Source organism: Agelaius phoeniceus, chromosome 1 (assembly GCF_051311805.1).
Source record: "Agelaius phoeniceus isolate bAgePho1 chromosome 1, bAgePho1.hap1, whole genome shotgun sequence".
Taxonomy (NCBI): domain Eukaryota; kingdom Metazoa; phylum Chordata; class Aves; order Passeriformes; family Icteridae; genus Agelaius; species Agelaius phoeniceus.
This window is the reverse complement of record NC_135265.1, coordinates 89584783-89604586: the sequence shown is the minus strand read 5'-3', so window position 1 is coordinate 89604586 and position 19804 is coordinate 89584783. Positions and strand designations below refer to the sequence as shown.

Sequence of the window (19804 nt, the reverse complement as noted above, 5' to 3'; positions counted from 1 at the left end):
ATTTGTAATCCTTATTTACTCATATAATATGGAAACTTGTCCAAACTTAGGAATTGTGGAATTTCACGCCACCAAAAAGTAGTTGAGATTCCCAGCTCAGTGGGTTTGGAGCTGGTAAGTGACTTCCAGGGGCAGAATGTGTGTGTCTGCATGTTTGAAATGGAGTTCCAGGGAGCAGCTCACCATTGCTACAGCTGCTGCTGGTAGTGAGCTCTCCTCTGGCAAGGCAGGCAGTCCCCAGTGGTAATTGCTGTGCTAACTTCTCTCCTGCCCTGAAGAAATAAGCTGCTGCTGGCATGGCTTAAATGTGGAACAAGGTCTGTATTTGCTACAGAGGAGCCCAAAAGTGACCATACAAAACCAACAAACCCAAATAACAGCAAACCAATGTTCTCATTTGCTAACATGATTGTTTTTCCTCCACTACAGCATTTAATTTTAAAATTTGCTTCAAATTGCAAATACTGATTGAAAAGAACATCGGCGTCAGCTTTGACCAGGCTCCCTGCCAATAAATTCAATTTGAAGAGAGACAAATTTTGCTTATTACATTCCACTGTAATTATTCTCTGCATTTTATCATCTTAAAAACACTGAGCTAGAAATGAGAAAAGCCATATTACTAAAATATTTTCAGCACTTAAAAATACTTCTTTTCTTATAATCCATAAAGGTTGCTCTAGAAAATCAGACATTCAGCCTGCATGAATCATGTAGTAGGTGTCATTAGAAACCACAGTGTGAGTATGTAATGGTTCAGAAATTCCCTTTTGTTAGGTTCCATCAAATGACTTTGACTCTTTAATTTCAGTTACTGTCCTAAGACACATGCCAGTCTGTAGGGGGACAGGACACATGCTCTGATGCAGAAACTGATTTAATCAACATTGCTGCATTCCTTCCTGGAACCAAGGAATTAAGTATACTTTAGTGCCAAGAAGGGGCAGTGTGTACTTACACCCCTAGAAAGTGTGGCTCGGGCCAAGAGATGGAAATTTCAGGTGTGAAGCAGTTTTTCAGTGTCTGCCTTCATTTGATCTTCTGTTCATCAGTTCATTAGAATTATCCTGGCCCGACAGCTGGGAAAACAAATGCGAGCAGTTCCTTTGTGTAGACATCTAAAGCAGGTCTTTCTTCCAAAAATACTGAGGAGGCACTAATGCCTTTCACCATTGGTGACTGCAGAAGTTACAGGGGATAGAAGAGATCTCTGTTCAAATCCCTCCTTTGGATGCTCTCCTTTAAACACACACTTTGTGTCACCCAGTTGAGCAGCCTGACAATGACAGTGTTCCCTGCAGAAGCTGTGCCACTGTTGAGCCCCTGAAGCAAAACCACAGTGAGCACTGTGACTTTTAGATAATCATGACACTCACTCCAGAAGGGTAAGGTCCTGTCCCAAGAATACAAACAGTGCTGAAATACAGCTGGTGCTAAGGCTGTGGAAGAAATTGGATTTTCAGACTGTCTTGTGAAACCTGACAAACAGCACCTTGCCTGTGCAGCCCTCTGAGGCTGAGGCACTTCCCAGTGCCTCTGTTCATGGCACCACTGAGACTCTGCTGCTTCCTAGGAGCTTGACTGGCCCAAATGTGAAGCTTGGGGCCCACAGATGCCCTCTGGCTATGCCTGAGAACAGAAACCTCTCTGTATTAGCAGAAGACTAACTTTGTTTATTTTCCTTCTGGTTTCAGCTAGCATTCATGCTGTCAGTGTTTTTTCACTTGAGAAACACAACAGAGCTGCTTGAATTCATTTGAGATGTTTCCAGAAACCTAATTCCAATTTGATGATGCAAAAGCTGCGGAATTTGTGCTGTCTTTCATCTGGAAACTCACATTTGTGTGGGCAGTGACCTTTTCACAGCGAATACATGCTTCTTCTTATCTACCTTTGGGCATGAGTGGTTTACTTTTCTATTTCTACTTTTCTTACTATTATTCATTATCCTTTTTTCCCTTTTTTCTTTACCATCTTGTCTTTTGTTTGTCTGTTCTGTATATTAAAGATATTAGGAGCTTTTTCTTGCCATTCAGAAATATTTTCCAACTAAACTAATGAAATTAAAACAAGCTTAGATTTTATCACATTTCTGCCTGTATTTTTGCAAAAACCCTCTCAGAATACTTCCTTTTTAGTATATACGTTTTTATTTTACCTCTCCTCATTCCTCACACAAACATGCCCCTGCACTAGTTTGTTTAACTCTTTCACTTCTGCAAGCCACATGTGAATTATTAATGTGAAAGATACTACACACCCCAGAGCTGCTGCTGCCCTTTGCCTGGCAGCTTTACTGGGAGAGCAAAGCTTTGACCTACTTAGTGTTGAGCTGCAATAATACATTTTTTTTTTCATTTACAGCAGCCAGGCTAGCCATAGAAATAGCTTTTGCTGTTGAACAAATGAAGGCTTATGGAGGTCTCTGCTGTGAAAGCAGCTTCAGCTCTCCTTTAAAGAATGAGAAGTTTAATACATTTCAAGTAATAAAAATGTATTTTAAGTAATAATAACAGAGAACTTTATCAAATTAGTATTACAGCCTATAGTTTTTCTAAGAGTTGGAATAGCTAATTGTCAACATTGGGTAAGGCCTCCTGGGTGCTGGGGTGCAGTGAGCTGTTCTGTAAGGGTGCCCCTTGCACCCTTCATCATCAGGGGTTGTTGTGTGGCTGCACCTGTATTGAGGAAGCTGTTGATTTCTACAGGTCTCCCAGTCTGCATGCGTGTCCTGGTCGTGCCCTGACTCCAGGCACTGGAGAGCTCTCTGTACCCTGGAGATCACAGAGGATAATCGTTGTATAAGCTCAGAGGGGCAGGGAGGGGAAGCAGGACCCCAAGCTCAACCCCTGGAGGCAGGCAGAGACCTTTAACAGAGTGGGGAGATGGAGGTTGTACAGTCCTGTGTCATTAAGGATGCTGCCAGAAAAGCTGCTTTCTCATGAGGCCTGAGCAGTACCTGTGACAGCACTGCCAGTGCCCCAAGAGCAGAGGTGGCCAGAGCACAGCCAGGGCTGCTGTAAGGCAGCAGCAGCTTGGGGCCAGCCCCTTTCTTTTGCTTGTGTGTGAAGAGAGAACTCAGGGCTGTGACTGCAGTGCTTCAGCAGATCCAAAGGAGGGTTTGAACAGCTGGAGCAGAGTGTCAGGGCAGCAGGAGACAGCACCTGGGCCTGCTCAGCTCTCCATTCCCCATCCTACTGCACATTGCTGGGCTCCTCCCAGGGCTGGGCTGGCTCCTGGCAGCGTGGAAGGTGCAGACTGGAAGCCTCTGGGCAGTGCTGCTGGGAATGTATTACGAAGGGCCTCAGTAATACAGTACTCAGCATCCAAGTTCATTCTTTTGTTCCTGTTTTCCTTTCCCCACTATCTGATCTATAGCTTAGTCTGGGAAAAGACCAGAGATATAAATCAGTGGCTGCTTGTAACATGAAGCCAAATTTGTCTTTTCTATGCAGTGTGAGAAGTTCTCAATGAGCAGCTTTGTTAAAAACCAAATCAAGTTTTGTAGAAATACTGCTGACTCTACTAATTTCACAATCTGGCTCCCTCTAGTCCTGAAGAGACTCATCATGCCTGACAATGGGCTAACATCCTTACTAAGGTTGCCAGTCTTGCACAGATGTTACACTGTTTCCCAATGAGCACTGGGACCTTAAGCGTGATGATATGAAACCTTTAATCATTAATTGAAAACAAGCAATTTGTCTGTGATCTTAGTTTGACAATCCATAAAATAGTGCTTCTTCAATGACAAGTTAGCAACTCGGTTACAAAGAACAAAGTTTAAACAACACAACAGTTGTATGCACAAAGCTACCACGTCTTTTTTTTTGTTTGTTTGTTTTTTAATCAGGAAAAAAATTTATTTATAAAAACGTCTCATTTAACTTACTGTCGAGTCTCTAGCTGAATAATACAGTGGTTTAGAACACTAACGGCCCATGCTTTTATACAGATTAGCCAAAGCATGAACATCAATGAAAATCAACCCCCGAAAATAACTTGTCTCTGCTTTATGTTATGAGCCACAACAGTGTTAAAACTGGAACAGTAATGAAAGCAACACAAGAGTTAGGAAGCACAGTTGCTTAAAGAGTAAAGGAAGTGTTTTCTTTTGATGTCTCAGAATAATAAGAAAATTAGAAATGGCAGAAACTCCTCTGTAGATTAGTCCATAGAAAGCATTGTCTCATGGGGCTTTGGAAAAGTCCTGTCTGGTGGCTAATGCACTAGGGCATGATGAGATACATTACAGAGCCCCCAGGCCAGTAACTTCTGAAGACAGCCTAAAATGTAGGAACAAAAACGAAGAAAAGAAAAGGGAAAAAAAAAGGCAAAAAAAAGAAAAAAAAATCTTCTCACTATTAAAAAAATACCACTTGAGTACAACCAGCATAGAACAGCATTTCAGTGCAGGCAAGTTTTCTCACACAGAGGTTGGTGGATTTTTTTTTTCCTTAAATGTCAATTATTGAAACAGTTACAATAATCCAGAACAACTTTACAGCAGTTTTCTAGAGCTTTTAAATAGCTGTGGTACCTTGACATTATTCCCAATTTTTCCTTCATTATATGCAACCAGAAAAAAAAAAAAAGAAAAAAAAAAAAGAAAGGAAGCCACAAACGAACAAAAAAACCACAAAACCAAAAAAAAAAACCCAACAAAACCAACCAAAAACCCCATTTGGATAAGTGCAAATTGTAACAATGGCAGTTCTACAAATGGTTACAGTGACAAAACTTAGTGCAAAGGTGCTAAGGTGAAGAAAAGCCCACAGAATACAGAAATGACACAAAATACTGAGAGAGTACTTAGCCCTATACAATAACACACTTTGAAATACCATGTTTTAAAAAGTATTGCATTTGCATTGTGTTTTTAGTTTATATTAAAATGCACTGAATACAGTTCAATTGTTAAAGCTTTGTGTCCAAGGAGTGCAGAGTGGATGAACATGGCGGGCTAATGGGATTCTGGTTTTGGAAGTGGTGAGGAAAACAATATTGCATTACTGAGTTATGCAACAGAAATTAAAAAAAAGGTGGATGGACAAACATAAAATGCAGTTAAGAACTAGTTCCAACAGCTGGCAACCAGCCACTCCATTCCTCAGCTCTCTTGGCTTTGGCTGCCATTACCCGTCTCGTTTTAGTTAATCTGAGCATCCTGAAGTGCTTGGTAAAGGGATGGGATCTGTCCAGGCAGTAGCCTTTGAATGACCTCTAAAATGCTACGTGTTTTTCATGATTACCATACAACCTGACTGCATGATTAGTGGGGAATTAAACAGGGATGTATTTTGTAGAGAAATCTAATGAAAAATGGTCATTTTGGCTGAATAAAACATACATGAGAGGAAATACGAGATAGTGACGGCATCTGGCTTGTACTTGCTCTGAAGTACTTAGAGGAATAAGAACTGTGTCGGTGTATGTAGAACATCTGAGTGCAAAAGGAGGAGCCTCCTCTCTCTCTCTCTCTCTCAATCCCTCCCTCCCTCCCTAAAGCAGAGTTCTTAAAATTACGTTTTTCCAAAGTGGAGAAAAATGGTTGCACCCTTTAAAAGAATCATGTGGAAAGGCACAGGTACCTGGTATTTTTTCCTTACTGTTTTACAGTCATTTTAATTTAGCAGTTTTTCTCAGACCAGAAAGCTTCATTTGTTGTATGCACAAGTACCTGAAGTTGGTACCTCCTAACCACCATCTCCTGCTTGTAGGTGGATTTTGGGATGGGGAATGGGGGTCTCCAGGCCTTTTGGGAGCAGCAGAATGACTGAGGGGGCCAGCAGCACTTCACAGGGCATTGCAGGGGCACTGAAAAGTGCCGGATTTGCACGTGCTAGCAATGGAAAAAATGCATCAGAGATGCCAGTTTGCCATGAGGAATTGTTCTGCAGTCGGAGGGATCCCTGCACATGGATCTAAGTGTATTTTTATGTTGGGCAGCATCGCCGGAGCAGGACCCGGCTGTCACCGTTTTGCCTCATTTACTTTTTTTCCCTTCTCTTCACTGTATCTCCCTTGCTGGGCTGGGGGCAGCCCTGCCTTGCCGGGGGGCTGCCGAGGGCCAGCCCTGGGACGGTGTCCGGGGAGAAGGAGCCCGGGCTGGCACCTGCTGGCTGTTGGAACTAGTTGGAAGGTGGTGCCTGGTGTTAGGTGTTATGGAGAGCGGAAGACGACTTGAGTCGGCAACAGTTAACACTAGCAATCGAACAGAAAATAAAAGATGCCGTATTGTTTCCTTGATAACTAGGATCTACCACAGACTCTTGGCAGAGCTGGCAAAGCTTGCATTGTGTCTCATCCCTTCAATATGGAGCAAACTTCTGGCGGTCAGATTTCTTAACCCCGCTCGTCGAAGGAATTTTGGCAGTGTAAGCGGACAAACTCCCCGTGGCCCCCGCGGCGGCCGCGGCATTTAGTGCCAGGAGTGGGACAGTTTTCATGCCAAGCAGACTGGAGACAGGAACGGCATAGTGGGTGGTTGGCAGAGTTGGTAGGGGAGGGGGGGTACTGACGGAGGCGGCGGAGGCGGCCGCCAGCACGGCCATGGAGGTGGGGGTGGAGGTAGGGGTGGCAGACTGAGAGAGGTTCATGTTGAGGTCAACAGGGGTCGTGACGGAAGCGGTCTGGGTGCTGACTTTAGCCATCTCTAAGCTGCAAACGAAGAGAGGAAGAGGAACAAACAGGTTGGGAGGGTTCAGCCAGGGCGGTGGGGCCGGGAGAAGGAGGAGGAGGAGGAGGAAGAGGAGGAGGAAGGGAAGGAGGGAGGGAAGGACAGCAACCACGAAAGGGCAGGATCCAGGATTAGATCAGTGGACGAGGGAGACAGACGAGTGGGAGGGAGAAGGGGGAGAGAGAGAAAAAAAGGGAAAATGAGGGTCAAAGGAGGAACATGTTATGTGTTAAAGAAGAGAAATAACAAAAGGGTTTTCCATGATTTGATGGGGAAAACATTACTGAGACTAAAGTTCTTTCAGAACAGAAAAAAAAGAAAAATGAAGAGGGTATGGGGGTGTTGCTAGTTCATTTTACATATGAAGAAAAGAAATCTAAAGAATGCAGGTAATGGCAAAAAGATGGAAAAAATGAAACTTAAAAGAAAACTTAAAATAACTATGAAGTTTACTCCCCAGCACTGGTATGGTGAATTTTGCTTTTCAAAATTAGGGCATTTTTGAAAGGGGGACGCGGGGGGTTTTGGTAATTTTTTTTCAATTTGTCAGTTTTGTGACACAAATAGTACACTTAATCATTTTGCTAGGATGAGAGGAGACTGAGCAACAATTTGCTGCTTCCATTTAAGGCGTAAAGTTTTGGTTGTTTTGGTTTTTTGTTTCTTAAGTGAGTTAGTTTTTCATTTCATTCACTGTGAGGTCAATGTGCATTTTTCATATAAAACAAACCAGATTAGCCAGTGTGTTCACTTCACTTTATACTGTCCCCAGACTTATTTTTTTTAATATCACAACAAAATATTTATGCAATCTAATTATAAGTAAATTAGTAAAAAGGAACACTGAAGAACACCCCAGCTTGCACAGCAGTGGTATCTCTTCTGAGCCTGCACAGTGGTTACAGTGAACATGACAAAGCTTTCCAGCTGACACACAAGGTACCACATGGATACAACAGACACATCCTCAGACAGACCCCACCAGCACCAGGAACTTCCAGACTGACCTGACCTCCGAGCCCTGGGCAGTGATGGGCTCTTGGGAGGGTGCAGGAATCAAACCACCTTCACTTTAATCTAACTCCACCCATCAGCAGGCAAGGTGAGATTGGCGCACATACTTCTGCTTTTCTGTACATTTTCAGACATTAAAATACAATAATTCCAAGGACACACTGTTGTCTTTGTATGCCAAAATGTTTGCCTAGATAAATCCTCCCTTTGCCCATTTGCTTGTTGCAGCTTGTGCACTGGCTTTTGGGTTGGCAAATGACACAAATACTAATTTCAGGATGCTTTTTACAGGTGACCAGCTGGGAGCTATGGCAGCCTAGCATAGAAATAGGACTATGGGTTAGAAAATCTTCGCTAGCTGTGGTTGCACGTGTATTCCTAGTCAGTTTGGGCTTTTTGGCAATTACTAACTTGTCAGGCTCCTGGGCTTTCTCCTGAGGTGAGCTGAGGAGCTGTAGCAGCTCCTTGCTTCCAGAGTGAAGTGCCAGCAAGCTGCTGGCTGGCCATGCAGAGGACTTGGTGCTTTCTTCCCACACCCCATCAGGCTCAGGAAGGCTTCCCAGCACAGGGTTTGTGCTGGTCCCTGTTGGGAACTGGGTAAGCAGGCTCGGAGAGCAGCTGTAGCCAGGCTGCAGGCTGGGAAGGAAACATGGTCACCCCACACAGGGCTTGGAAAAGCCTCTCATTCCCTCACCTTAGACACAGTTTTGAGAGTAACAGCCCTGTGACCATTCATTGCCAGAGAAAGGCAATGACCAGCATGCTGCCTGCCTCATGCAAGGATGCAAGGATCTACCAGGATACACAGGCAATGGGGCCACTGGGCTAGAGCTTCCCAAAGCACTGCTGCTGATGGCAAGTCTGAAGGACACCTGAAGTGGATCTGGCGAGGGAGAGGAGTGTGGAGGAGACAGGGAGATATTTGAGCACTGAGCTCCTCTCTCCTCCACAAGAAAAGAGGGCTCTTGGAGCATAAACACCTCATCAGCTTTTGCTGGGAGGCTGGAAGGAGCACATCTTCTGTGAGGAGCTGGGAGGGAAGGAGGGAGAGCGCATGAAATTCAGACTCCTTTGAGGGAGGTGAAGACTTGATTTTCTTACCCCGAAGTCTTTATCTGTCCCCATGGATGAGAAACTCAGCTTTTCTAAGCAGAGACAGAAGTGCACCCTTGTGCTGCTCACCATCTACTCACACAGAGGGGCTTATGTCAAGACCACTGAATCAGAGACTGCAATTCCACTGTACATCCTCCACTTGGGGGTGTAGGAGCTACATGTGATACCTCAGTGTGTTTTGAAAAACTCAGTTTATACAGCTGGATTTTTTAGTATTACTCAGTATTATTCTGGGAGGGAGGTCCACAGAAAGGTACTGCAGGACTGTGTTTCAGTGACTCCAAATTTGTCTACTGTGAATTTAAAAAAAACAAAAAAATCCTTACTGATATGGAGGGGGGTGTTTGAGCCTAAGCTTTTTCCTGCACCAGCAGGGAGAACAGATCCTACAGGCCAAAATGCTGGTGTTGGTAGCAGCCATTCCAACTCCCTGTCTCTGGTTTACTCTCATAGGTATGACTGTAGCAGTAATTTGCCCTCTTTCCCATTTATTACTGGTGGCAACACATAAGGTGGGAGCTCATCAGGTTAGCTGTCATCTGTCCCATAGCAGCGGCAATTTCCCAAACTAACTGTGGATGCAACAACGTTGCATGTGAATGGGAGTGAGGCAGCCTTCATACAGAATTTCACAGTGACAATTTTACACTGTCCCTTTGCAGGCCTGCACCTTCTGAATATATACACTGAAGGCCATGTCCTGCATTACCTGAAACTGGTGAAGAGAAGAGAGCAGGTGAGGCTTTGGCAGTCCTGTTGGGTCTGTGAATGAACTTCTCTTAGAAAATACCCTCAGGAAACTGCCCTTCAACAAGGAGCAAGTGCTGCTGGCTAAATTCATTTATAATCCCAAGTCAGATATTACACAGAAAAACTAAACTGCAGTTCAATCTTAATAAAAGCAAGAAGATAGAATTGGGTAATGAAAACCTTGTTACTACAGTGGAGACCAGTTAAAGAGACAGAAGGCTTTACAAAGAAAAAAAGACATTTCAACTGCAAACAAGCTAAGACACACTCTATTCGTACAGAGGCCAGCGCTCGGGTAAGCAATACAGAATCAAACCAATACTTTATAAGATTTAAATCTCTGTCTTGATATGATATCAATATATTTATATATTTATAATTTAGAATATACTATGTACATATCCAACACCAGATTGCAATAAAAGTCTTAAAGCAAGCTGATAAATTATTCTATAGACAGCAACTTTGGTTGGAAGATAGCTTAAAAGATACACAAATATGTTTCAGGAATACTGTGGATAGGTAATTTTGCTTTTTTACATCTTATGTTGCTGAAAGACATGGGTTTATGCAGAAATACTGGCCCTGGAAACCAATTCCTGTGAACAATAGATCTTGTAGGGGAGTAAAAGATCTACCTTATGCTGAACGCTTATACACTGTTATTTCTTGTAATTATTATTTTCACATACCAGACCACACTTTGGGCAGTCTGGGTGCTGTACTCATCTCTTCCCCAAAGCTGTTTTATGCCACTGTCTTTAAAAGAGACAGCATCACCTGTGGCAGGTTTAGGAGGTGGCTCCCAGCACACGGAGGCAGCAGCAGCAGCAGCAGCAGCAGCCTGGCTCTGCACCTCTGTCCTGCCCCAGCACCTAAACCTCACTAGAGCAAAGCTCCCGCCTGCCTCACAGCTTCTCAGCCCTCCCCCAGCGTGAACTGGGGGTACTCGCACTGCTGCTGTGGTGGCACCTGGCTGGACAGCAATGTCTCATGTGAAAGGACAGGTCTGGAACAGTGTCACTTTTTAAAATGAAAAAGCCACCTTCATTGCCTGTGTTACCTTACAGCTTAATTTAGTACACATTACTTTAAGAGTCTTCATTTACAAATGAAGTCACTTCATCTAAATACAGTTCCAACACATGGTACATAATAATATAAGAAGGTTTATTGTCGATGATGGTAACAAATGACTTCTATCTAGAAATTTAACAGGAACAGAATACTTTGTTTCTGGTTTCACAGGGCATAGATAGAGATCCGTGGTATGTGACTGCTGAGGAGTTTTCTTCTTTGCGAAAGTATGTTAAAAGACCTCATATAGATCCCATTCCACCACAAGAACCATTAAACAGTGATCAACAGAAGTGTGAGAGTTCACAGATTTTTCTAAAGTGAGTCAAACAGTTTTGTTCACTAGAGTTTCTGTCTCTGGTGAGCAGCTCACTGCAACTCCATTAATAAGTACATTATTTTATTTGCATGCTTTAGCTGTCTTCAAGATCCTAAATTGTTATCTTCCGAGATCCGATGCATGCCATATGGTGTTTGTGCAACTAAAAATGAAGGGGTCTATTCTCGTCTCGATGTGTGGGGAATCCCTGAACACCAAGAGAAGAACATATCCTTAAGGGTTAAAGGAGGGAACACATTTTTATTTGATTACAGGGCTTACGGAAGTGACTTATATTTGCTACAAAGAATATAAATCAAAAGAGCTGTAGGTTTTAAGATTCTGGAAATGGTTTATCTTAGTTTTCACCGTGCCACCCCTACACGTATCTTTCCCTAGGAAGCTGCTTTCAGGCTAAATTATGAAAAGCAGTGTTTTTGTCTGCTATAACACAGAGCTGCACAAACATCCTGTTCCTCCACTCCAACCATTGCAGTGGTGCTCTACAAAACCGGGATGGAGAGGAGGCTGGACCACAGGAAGCCACAGACCTGCTGTGACTGCAGCTCCCACATAAATCACATACTTTGTACTACCTTAACAGCAAACATAGTTAAACACAAAGCTTGATTCATATCACAGCAACTTTGTGGGGGGAAAAAAATAAAAGGAAAAAAAAAGCCATAAAATACATAGCTATTCCCCTCCCCCACCATATATTGCTTCAGTCCAGCATTCACAAGGAGATCTATGAGACAGCACTATATCCATTGCACTTTCTTCTCTACATAATTGCAAATAAAAGTGGGATAAATTTTAATATTTTTCTAAATAATCATATAAAAACTGTTAAGAGACCTAAGCCATCACCATGGCTTAGGTAAACAGCCAGTGCTTTCATTAATTCTGGGACCAGGAAGTGGTGAAGCAGATAGTCTCACCCTGTCTCATTAGGGAATGCTCCTTACAGATTTGTGGTGCTGTCTCTGAAGAAGTAAATCCTGTGCTTCTTCAGCAACCTAATGTCAGTTTATCAACTCTGAATGGCAATTTCCACTTGGTAAATTAAATCTATTTTGCAATCTGTTTCACTATATTTGCCATTCAGGATAGTAAAATGGGTCTGTGAAAAGTAGTTTTCCTCTAAACAATTTATGATTTTCATTTAATTTAATTTATCCACTGATATTTTAGGTCTATGCTAATATGAGTATTCAGATTTTGCAGCTTTTTCATTCAACATGTAGCTGGAATTGCACCCAGATTAAGCTCCTTTTCATGTAAGCCAACAGCAAACCCAGGTTCTAATGATACAGGCTTTACAAACCATTAGGAATTGAGTAATACTATGCAAAATGGACACTGCAAAGCAACTCTCTGGATCTACCCAGGACAGACATTTGCTGGAGAGCAGACAGAGCAATCTCGCAGAAGCATGATCACTTACAAAGCCAACTTACCTTGCATTAATGAGGTACTGTGCTAAGCTGATGTTTGCAGGGGATCCTGTGATTGTAACTTGTCGTTCTGCGGAGCCTTCTGTGGCATTAGCAATCTTGATCTGCGCTCCTGACATCTGCCTGATTTCATTTATCTTACTGCCTTGTCTGCCAATAATGCAGCCTATTAACTGGAGCGGGACAAAGACTGAGATTAGTGCCACAGACACAAGCAAAAACCACTTAACTGCAATCTGTAGTATTGCTAAAAAGATGGTTATGAGCAGCTCAGTAGCTAAACAAAAAGATTTTTGCTCTGCTGTTTGGAAGGAATCTCTAGTGCAGGCTAGTGTCTCTATGGTCATATGCCTCTAGATCCAGTATTGTTGCTACATGGTTTTAAGTCAGTATCTTATTTCTGGTGTTTCAAGACTATTTCACTGTCTCCATGGCAGAAAATGACAGCATGCTGTGATGGTGAGAAAACCAAACCACTTGCCAGTGGTGGCAGCAAGCCAAGAGCAGCAGCTGGAAGCCAGGCTGACCATCCAGAGCTGCTGTGTGTGGCTCTGCACCTTTCCAGAGCGCTGACAGCCCTACACCTCCCTGGATACATGTGGCTCTTGCTTGGAGAGGTACTGTGCATTAAAGTCAGTGGGATTTACAGCTCTCTGACTGCAGGAAGAAGCAGGCATAGAAAGATACTGAAATTTGTCTGCCTTCCTTTGCAGAAACTTACCAAAAGTCTTATTTAGTGAACACAACTGAGCCTGAGCTCTGTATGTGTGAGCATGTGTGTCCCAGGGCGTTTCTTCTCCAGCATGGGGAGCCCCCAGGAGCAAGTGGGCACGGAGCCAGCAGCTGAGGCTGAGATGTTTTCATTTCTGTAAGGGTGAGGAGGGGGGTTTTGTTCTGTGTTAAGGAAAGATGGGTGCTGAGAAGCTCAGCCATGGCCAGAATGAGTAGAAAATGGAAACTTTGCTCTACAGGTCTGTTGATGTTGGGATAATGTTGCCAGTTTTCCAGAAGGATATGCCAAGGTACAGAGACTGCCCTTCCCCTGCCACTCTCCCTGGTGCTTCAGGCCCTGAGTGTTACCCTTTGTGGTACTGTAGCACTTGGAGTAACTGGCCAGAAACAGATTCACGTTGTCCACATGTTTTATCAAGAGAAGAAAAAGCTCCCAACGCAATCCTTGCTTCACACTCAGGGACAAACAGAAAGCCAAAGTGGATACCCAGGTAGCTGAAACAAAGACCAAGTTTTGACAAGCACAAGAGGAGCAACCACGAGGGGGGAAAAATGGGGTGTCAGGAAATGCACACAGGATTTCCCATCCTGCTACAACAGGAGGGCCTTGCTGAGCTCCCTGTCCTCATCCCAAGGAATCTCTCAGAGTGTGTGACTACATGCCAGTGCAGAGGACCGGTGTGTGCTTCACCAGGGAGCCTCTGGCCTGTCTGTGTGCACACCAATGTGCCTGCACTGGCTGTCTGTGGGCAGCACAGGGATCCCTAAGCCTCTGCTTCTGAAGCCTCAGTCTCACTGGCCTCCGTGGTCTGCAGGGAGTGAAGCTGGTGCAGGAGAGGAGAGCACCAGAGCAGGCACCTGCTGGGGTCACTCAGCAAGCTGCCACTTGTATGTGCTGGGGGTCCTCAGTGATGCCCAGACTGTCACCCAGGTGGGTCAGTGCAAAGAACGTGCCATCTCCTAGCTGAGTTTGAGTTAGGTAGTGAGGATTCAGTCCACACTGGTCAAGGACACTGGTGGTGCTGGTGTCTGGAGGAGAGGTTTGGTAACCTTTGGCCGGAAGCTCTCCAAAGTCACCCTTCATTGCTGTGACAACAGGATGTTTGGACACCCTCTGCAAGCTGTGACATGGCCTGTGGCTTGTGCAGAGCACACAACTCCATCTCATCTGCCATGCGGGAAGGATAGCAGTGCTGGGGGCTTGGGCTCTCTCTGGGTGCCTTTCTCATTACATTATTACACTGAAATTTGAGCAGTATCTGAGTATTCAAGAGCTGATGTGTTCCAGAAGAAGTTCAAGGGACATTTAGTTATGGGGATTTTGTTTTATATAAAGAGACCTGCCTGAGATGCCTTGCTCTGAGATGGAATCATGTCAAACTGCATCCAAACACCTCTGGCGCATTTGGGAGAGGAGCCAAACCTATCAGAGACTATACCAAGCCTACTATACACTGTAGTCTAACGAACTAATAAATGTAATCATCAGTGGCACAGGGTCCTGTTGAAGGCCTGTCACTTGTGGTGTCCCCCAGGGTTCAATACTGGACCCAGTGTTGTTTAAGTTGTTCATCAATGACTCAGATGAAGGGGCAGAGGCCTGCTCAGCAAGTTCCCTGATGACACAGAGCTGGGAGGAGAGGGTGATACCCCAGAGGGCTGTGCAGCCCTTCAGAGAGGCCTCAACAGGGTGGAGATGGGCAGAGGGGAACTGTCTGAAATTCAACAAATGTGAGGGCTGACCTGCTGGAAAGCAGCTCTGTGGTGAAGGACCTGGGGGTCTTGGTGGACAACAAGCTGTCCACGACCCAGCAGTGTGTCCTGGTGGCCAAGAAGGACAATGAGATCCTGGGGAGCATTAGGAATAAAAAACACTGCCCAGATCAAATGAAGTCATCCTGCCCCTCTACTCAGCCCTGGTGAGGCCAAGTCTGGAGTGCTGTGTCCAATTCTGGGCTACTCTGGACAAGAGAGACACGGAGCTCCTGGAGCAGGTCCAGTGCAGGGCCACAAAGATGAGTAAAGGACGGAAGCATCTCTCCTATGAGGAAAGGCTGAGGGAACTTAGCCTGTCCAGCGTCAAGAAGAGACAACTGAGAGGGGACCTCATGAATATCAGAATCTGAAGGGAGGGTGCCAAGAGGGTGGATCCAGGCTTTTCTTGGTGGTGCTGAGCAATAGGACAAGAGGCAATCAATGGGAAAAAGCTGATGCACAGGAAATTCCACCTGGATGTGAGGAAGAACTTTTTCACTGTGTGGGAGACCAAGCACTGGACCAGGTTGTCCAGAGTGGTTGTGGAGTCTCCCTTACTGAAGATATTAATGAACCATCTGGACACACTCCTGTGCCATGTGCTCTAAGATGACCCTGCTGGAGCAGGGAGGTTGGACCAGATGGCCCTGTGGTCCCTGCAACCTGACCCACTCTGTGATTCACCCACTCTGGAGATACTTGTATTTTAAGTATCTATAATATACACATATGTACATACATACACACACACATAGTATGTACATGTATATGCATAGATATTTTGACTCTCTCAAGACTTGGGTAGAAGAGCTCACATCAGATGTGTAGCAAGCCCAGTAGTCTGTCTCTGACTGTAGCAGTAGCCCACCCTTACAAGAAAAAAAAAGGTAAAACCAGTGTGAGGTATAAAATAAAATTTCTGCTGGTATTTTGAATCCCCTCCTAAGGCTTACAGACCACCTGAGCAGTAGCTGCTATTTCTACCTTTATGCTCCATAGTCCATTTGCCTGACAATTTCTTTTTGAACCTGTTTCTCCTTTTGCTGTCCAAGGGCTATGGCAGTGACTTGCAGAGCTTGCTGATGTGTTAAGTATCACCATTTGTTTTTACACCCAAAAATTTCAGCTGGTGTACCCTCCTTCTTGATCTGTAAGCATCAGGTAAAAATGGTTCCCTTTCCACTTTCTCTACACCACCTCTGTCTGTCTTCCCCAACCTCAACATACCTAATTTCTCCTTGTGCCAAAAAAACTACAAACAAACCAACCTTAAAACACAGCTTCTGCTTTTTGCCTTTTTCTAGCTTTACTCTGTTCTTTGATAAAGTTCTGCTGGCACAAATGGAAACAGAACTGAGCCAGGAGTCTGAACTCTTAAAGGGTGGGATTTGAAGGTCTCCTATAATTCGTCCCACCTCCAAATTACTGATGCTGATAGTTTCTCCCAATATGCTATGGCATCTCTGGTTCAGCTACCTCTCCTCCATTATTTTATTTTCCCCATAATGCTAAATATAAATGCTTTACATATACATATATATATTTTTAAAATATATATATATATATAAATTTTCCTGTAATCCTAAAGCACTGACAGAGTCTAATAAAAGAGTTCAATGCTGCAGAGCATTGACTGCCACAGGAAATGACATGAAGATTTTAAACACTGGTGAAAAAGAATCCGTTTCCTTTCTTATAATGCAGTGTTGTAAAAAGGGCCAAGAATTAGCCTCTGTAACTTGGTATCTGCTGTCAGGAGCAGAGGGGTTGACCACAGGTACTCATGGATCCCCCTGGTTCCCTGCTGCCAACACAGCCAGTCCATTTGCTTTGGCAAAGCCTCTGCATTAGTTAAGCAAGCAGGTGCTCATCATGAATGAGAATCTTCAATCTCTTTTCAGAAAGATATAGGCTGAAACTCTTAGTTTCAGGTTTGGGTTGGTCTGTTTTCTGTTTTTTAACTAGAAGGTCTGGGGCAGAGTACTCTATAGGGGGAAATATCTCCTGAGGCAGATTATAGTTCTTTACAAACTTGCAGCAGGGCCTGGAAAAAGATGCCTAAATACTCTGTATCTCTTAAGAACAATACAATAATAATGTTAAGAAATTACCTTGCCACAACAATGCAAAATCTGGACCATAATAATTGCACAGACTTTGCAATAAGCCATATAGAAAACTGAGAAAATGTGGGCTGCTCTGAGAACATTTTCCACATGTGGGTCCCGCTCATTGGCAGGGAAGTACTGGAGGTACCATAGGGAAATAAAGGCGATTCTTCAAGTCTGCCATATCCATCTTGGATGGATTGACACTTCTGTTTCTATGGCACAGTGATCAGATTTACAGCTGCCCTAAAATGTTCTTGGTGCTTTCTGTGGGGTAAGTTGCTTTCCTGTTCCTTGTCCCTGCCTCTCCCACATTTATGCAAAATGAGCCTAATTTTTATGAGATGGATTTTTAAATTATTATTGGTCTGTTCATTGACTCCCAATGGATGTTTTGGGGTATTGACTTATGAAATCTTAAGACATCTGTTATCTACACCCAAGGGTGTAATCTCTTCTTTCTTTTAAGGACTTGTTTATGCCCCTTTATTCTGGGATTTAGGTGAAACATACTGTGTAACTTGGGCAGCAGTGGAAGGACAGACAAGATCCCAGCAAGGAAAGAAAGGCAATCAAATGCCCCTGTAAGAGGCTTTGATGATCAAAATGAGATACTATAAAAACCAAGGTGACTTCTGAGATGGACTGGGAGAAGTGTCCTCTTTATTCTCCTTTTGGAGTTACACAAAAGGTATGAAAAAACCTAGAAAAGCAAATCTTCTGAATTCATTATTTGGAGGGGAAGCCTCAGCTTTTAGCATGTGAAAAATAACTTTCTGTAAACTTTTTTTGTTCTCCAGTATCTCTTTGTTATTGAGCAACAGGTTAATTGCAATTGCCAGCATATTGCATGAAGAAAGCAGCATGATGTTTTTACAGAAATTATTAATAACAGAAAAATAAATTTCTGCCACTGTCTAAATGCCAGAGGGAATGAGGAAAATTTATTTTAATATGAAGTGATTGTAAAAGGGTATTAATATCTATTTGCTGTACACTAGGCTAAACTCCCATCTCCTCATGGTCTTTATATCTGATTTTGCTCAATCATGTTCTTACTGAGGTATGCTTATCATTATCTTGGTCTTTAAAAGTATATAAAAGTATGTAGCACATGTAGCTATACACTGATTTCTCTGCTAGCTGCAGAGCATATGGGTATTTGCAGGTCTCATGGTGTTCTCATGTGTGCTGGACTTTTACACAGATAAGCACAAATGGTAATAAAGCTGTGGAACTCGTGCAGCACAGGGGATCCCTGGAGCTGAAGCAGGCAGGGGACAAACCCCAGGCAGCTTCAGGGCTGCCCTGCAACTCCATGCCAGGGCTGCAGCTTCCTTCACCTTCAGCCAGATAAACAATCCCTGTGCCACACTGACAGCCTGTCCATCCAAACTGGGACTAGGAGATGCTTAGTGGGAAAGCAAAGTTGAATTGCCCACGCAGGCTTTGTGCACAGCTGCTGCTGCCTGTCCCAACCTGACCTCCCTCCACACACAGCATCTGACTGATGGTGCCTGTGCCTTCCCACCCTGCTCTCTCACTGCCTCCTTTCTCTCTGTCTCCCTCATATCCTCATTTCTCTTTGAATCATTAAGGTTGTAAATCACCTCTAACATCATGAAGCCCAATGATTAACCCAGCACCATCATTTCATCCCTAAACCAAGTCCTCAAGTGCCACATCCACAATGTCCTTTTGAACACTTCCAGGGATGGTGATTCCACCACTTCCCTGGGCAGCCTGTTCCAATGTCTGACCATCCCTCCAGTGAAGACATTTCTCCTAATACCCAGTCTAAACCTCCTCTGGTGCAGCATCCTAAGACCACTTCCTCTTTTCCTATCATCCACTTGGGAGAAGAGAACAACCTCCACTCACCTACAGTCTCCTTTAAAGTAGTTACAGAGAACAATCAGGTCCCTTCTGAGCCTCCTCTCTTCAGGCTGAACAACCCCAGCTCCATCAGCAGCTCCTCATGGGACTTGTGCTCAGACCCTTCACAAGCTTCCTTGCCCTTCTCTGGACTTGCTCCAGCACCTCAATTTCTGAACCGTGTCTTTCCTGAACTGTGGGGTCTAAAACTGAACACAGCATTTGAGGTGTGGCTTCACCAGAGCCAAGCACAGGGGGACATTCACTGCCCTGGTCCTGCTGGTCACACCACTGCTGACAAAAAGAAACACATTTTTGGCACTGGGCTGCCTGGAGAGCAGGCCTAGTGCAGCTGTGATGGGGACATGGGGCACCAGTATGCATGGCCACACTGGGAGACCCCAGGGAAGGCACCTGTGAAATTCCCAAGCAGCTCCTGCTACCTGACAGGACAAGAGCCAGTTCTTCCCTCTGCTCTGCAGCCCTGGCTATGCACACACCGATAGGAGCACACAGGGCTCAGGTGGCAGCACTGACCTTGTGGTCCTCTAATGCACACCTTGACACCATACACACACCAGAACTCCCTCTCACCACCTGGAGAGCTCCTGCAGTCTCTTCCTAAGCCTAACCCCATTTTAGCCTTGGCTTTGCTCCTTTAGCAGCAACAGCAAGGCATGCACTGTGTAGCCATAAAAACCTTATATGAGAATCATCGGGCAGATTTGTGTTTGCTGTTCATGGACAGTGCTGCTGAGCTGGGCATTTCACACCTCATGGATGAGAAACTGATGGTTTTAAAAAATTTTGTATGGCACTACAGGATCCAGGGCCAACTTTCTCCCTCCCTTTTTCTGCCATGAACCCCAAAAGAAGATAAGTCAGAAGAGTGGCCTTGGATTTACAACTCTGATGGCAAGAA

At 44.2% G+C, this 19804-nt stretch overlaps 1 protein-coding gene across 17 annotated transcripts in view; it reads right to left on the bottom strand.

Annotated features, from left to right (window-relative positions):
- The window catches only part of LOC129118663 (poly(rC)-binding protein 3-like), a 501082-nt gene that overhangs the window by 7525 nt on the left and 473753 nt on the right, over positions 1-19804 (bottom strand). For 10 of the 17 annotated variants that reach the window (XM_077182897.1, XM_077182918.1, XM_077182910.1 and 7 more), the window contains 2 exons: positions 12416-12585; positions 4294-6660 (listed from right to left, as the gene is read on the bottom strand). The exons of 3 other annotated variants lie outside the window; for them this stretch is intronic. In XM_077182897.1, the coding sequence (XP_077039012.1) occupies positions 6312-6660; positions 12416-12585 (519 nt within the window). In that variant the 3' untranslated portion in view covers positions 4294-6311. 4 more of the 17 variants (XM_054630172.2, XM_054630182.2, XM_077182938.1 and 1 more) reach the window with 3 other exon arrangements.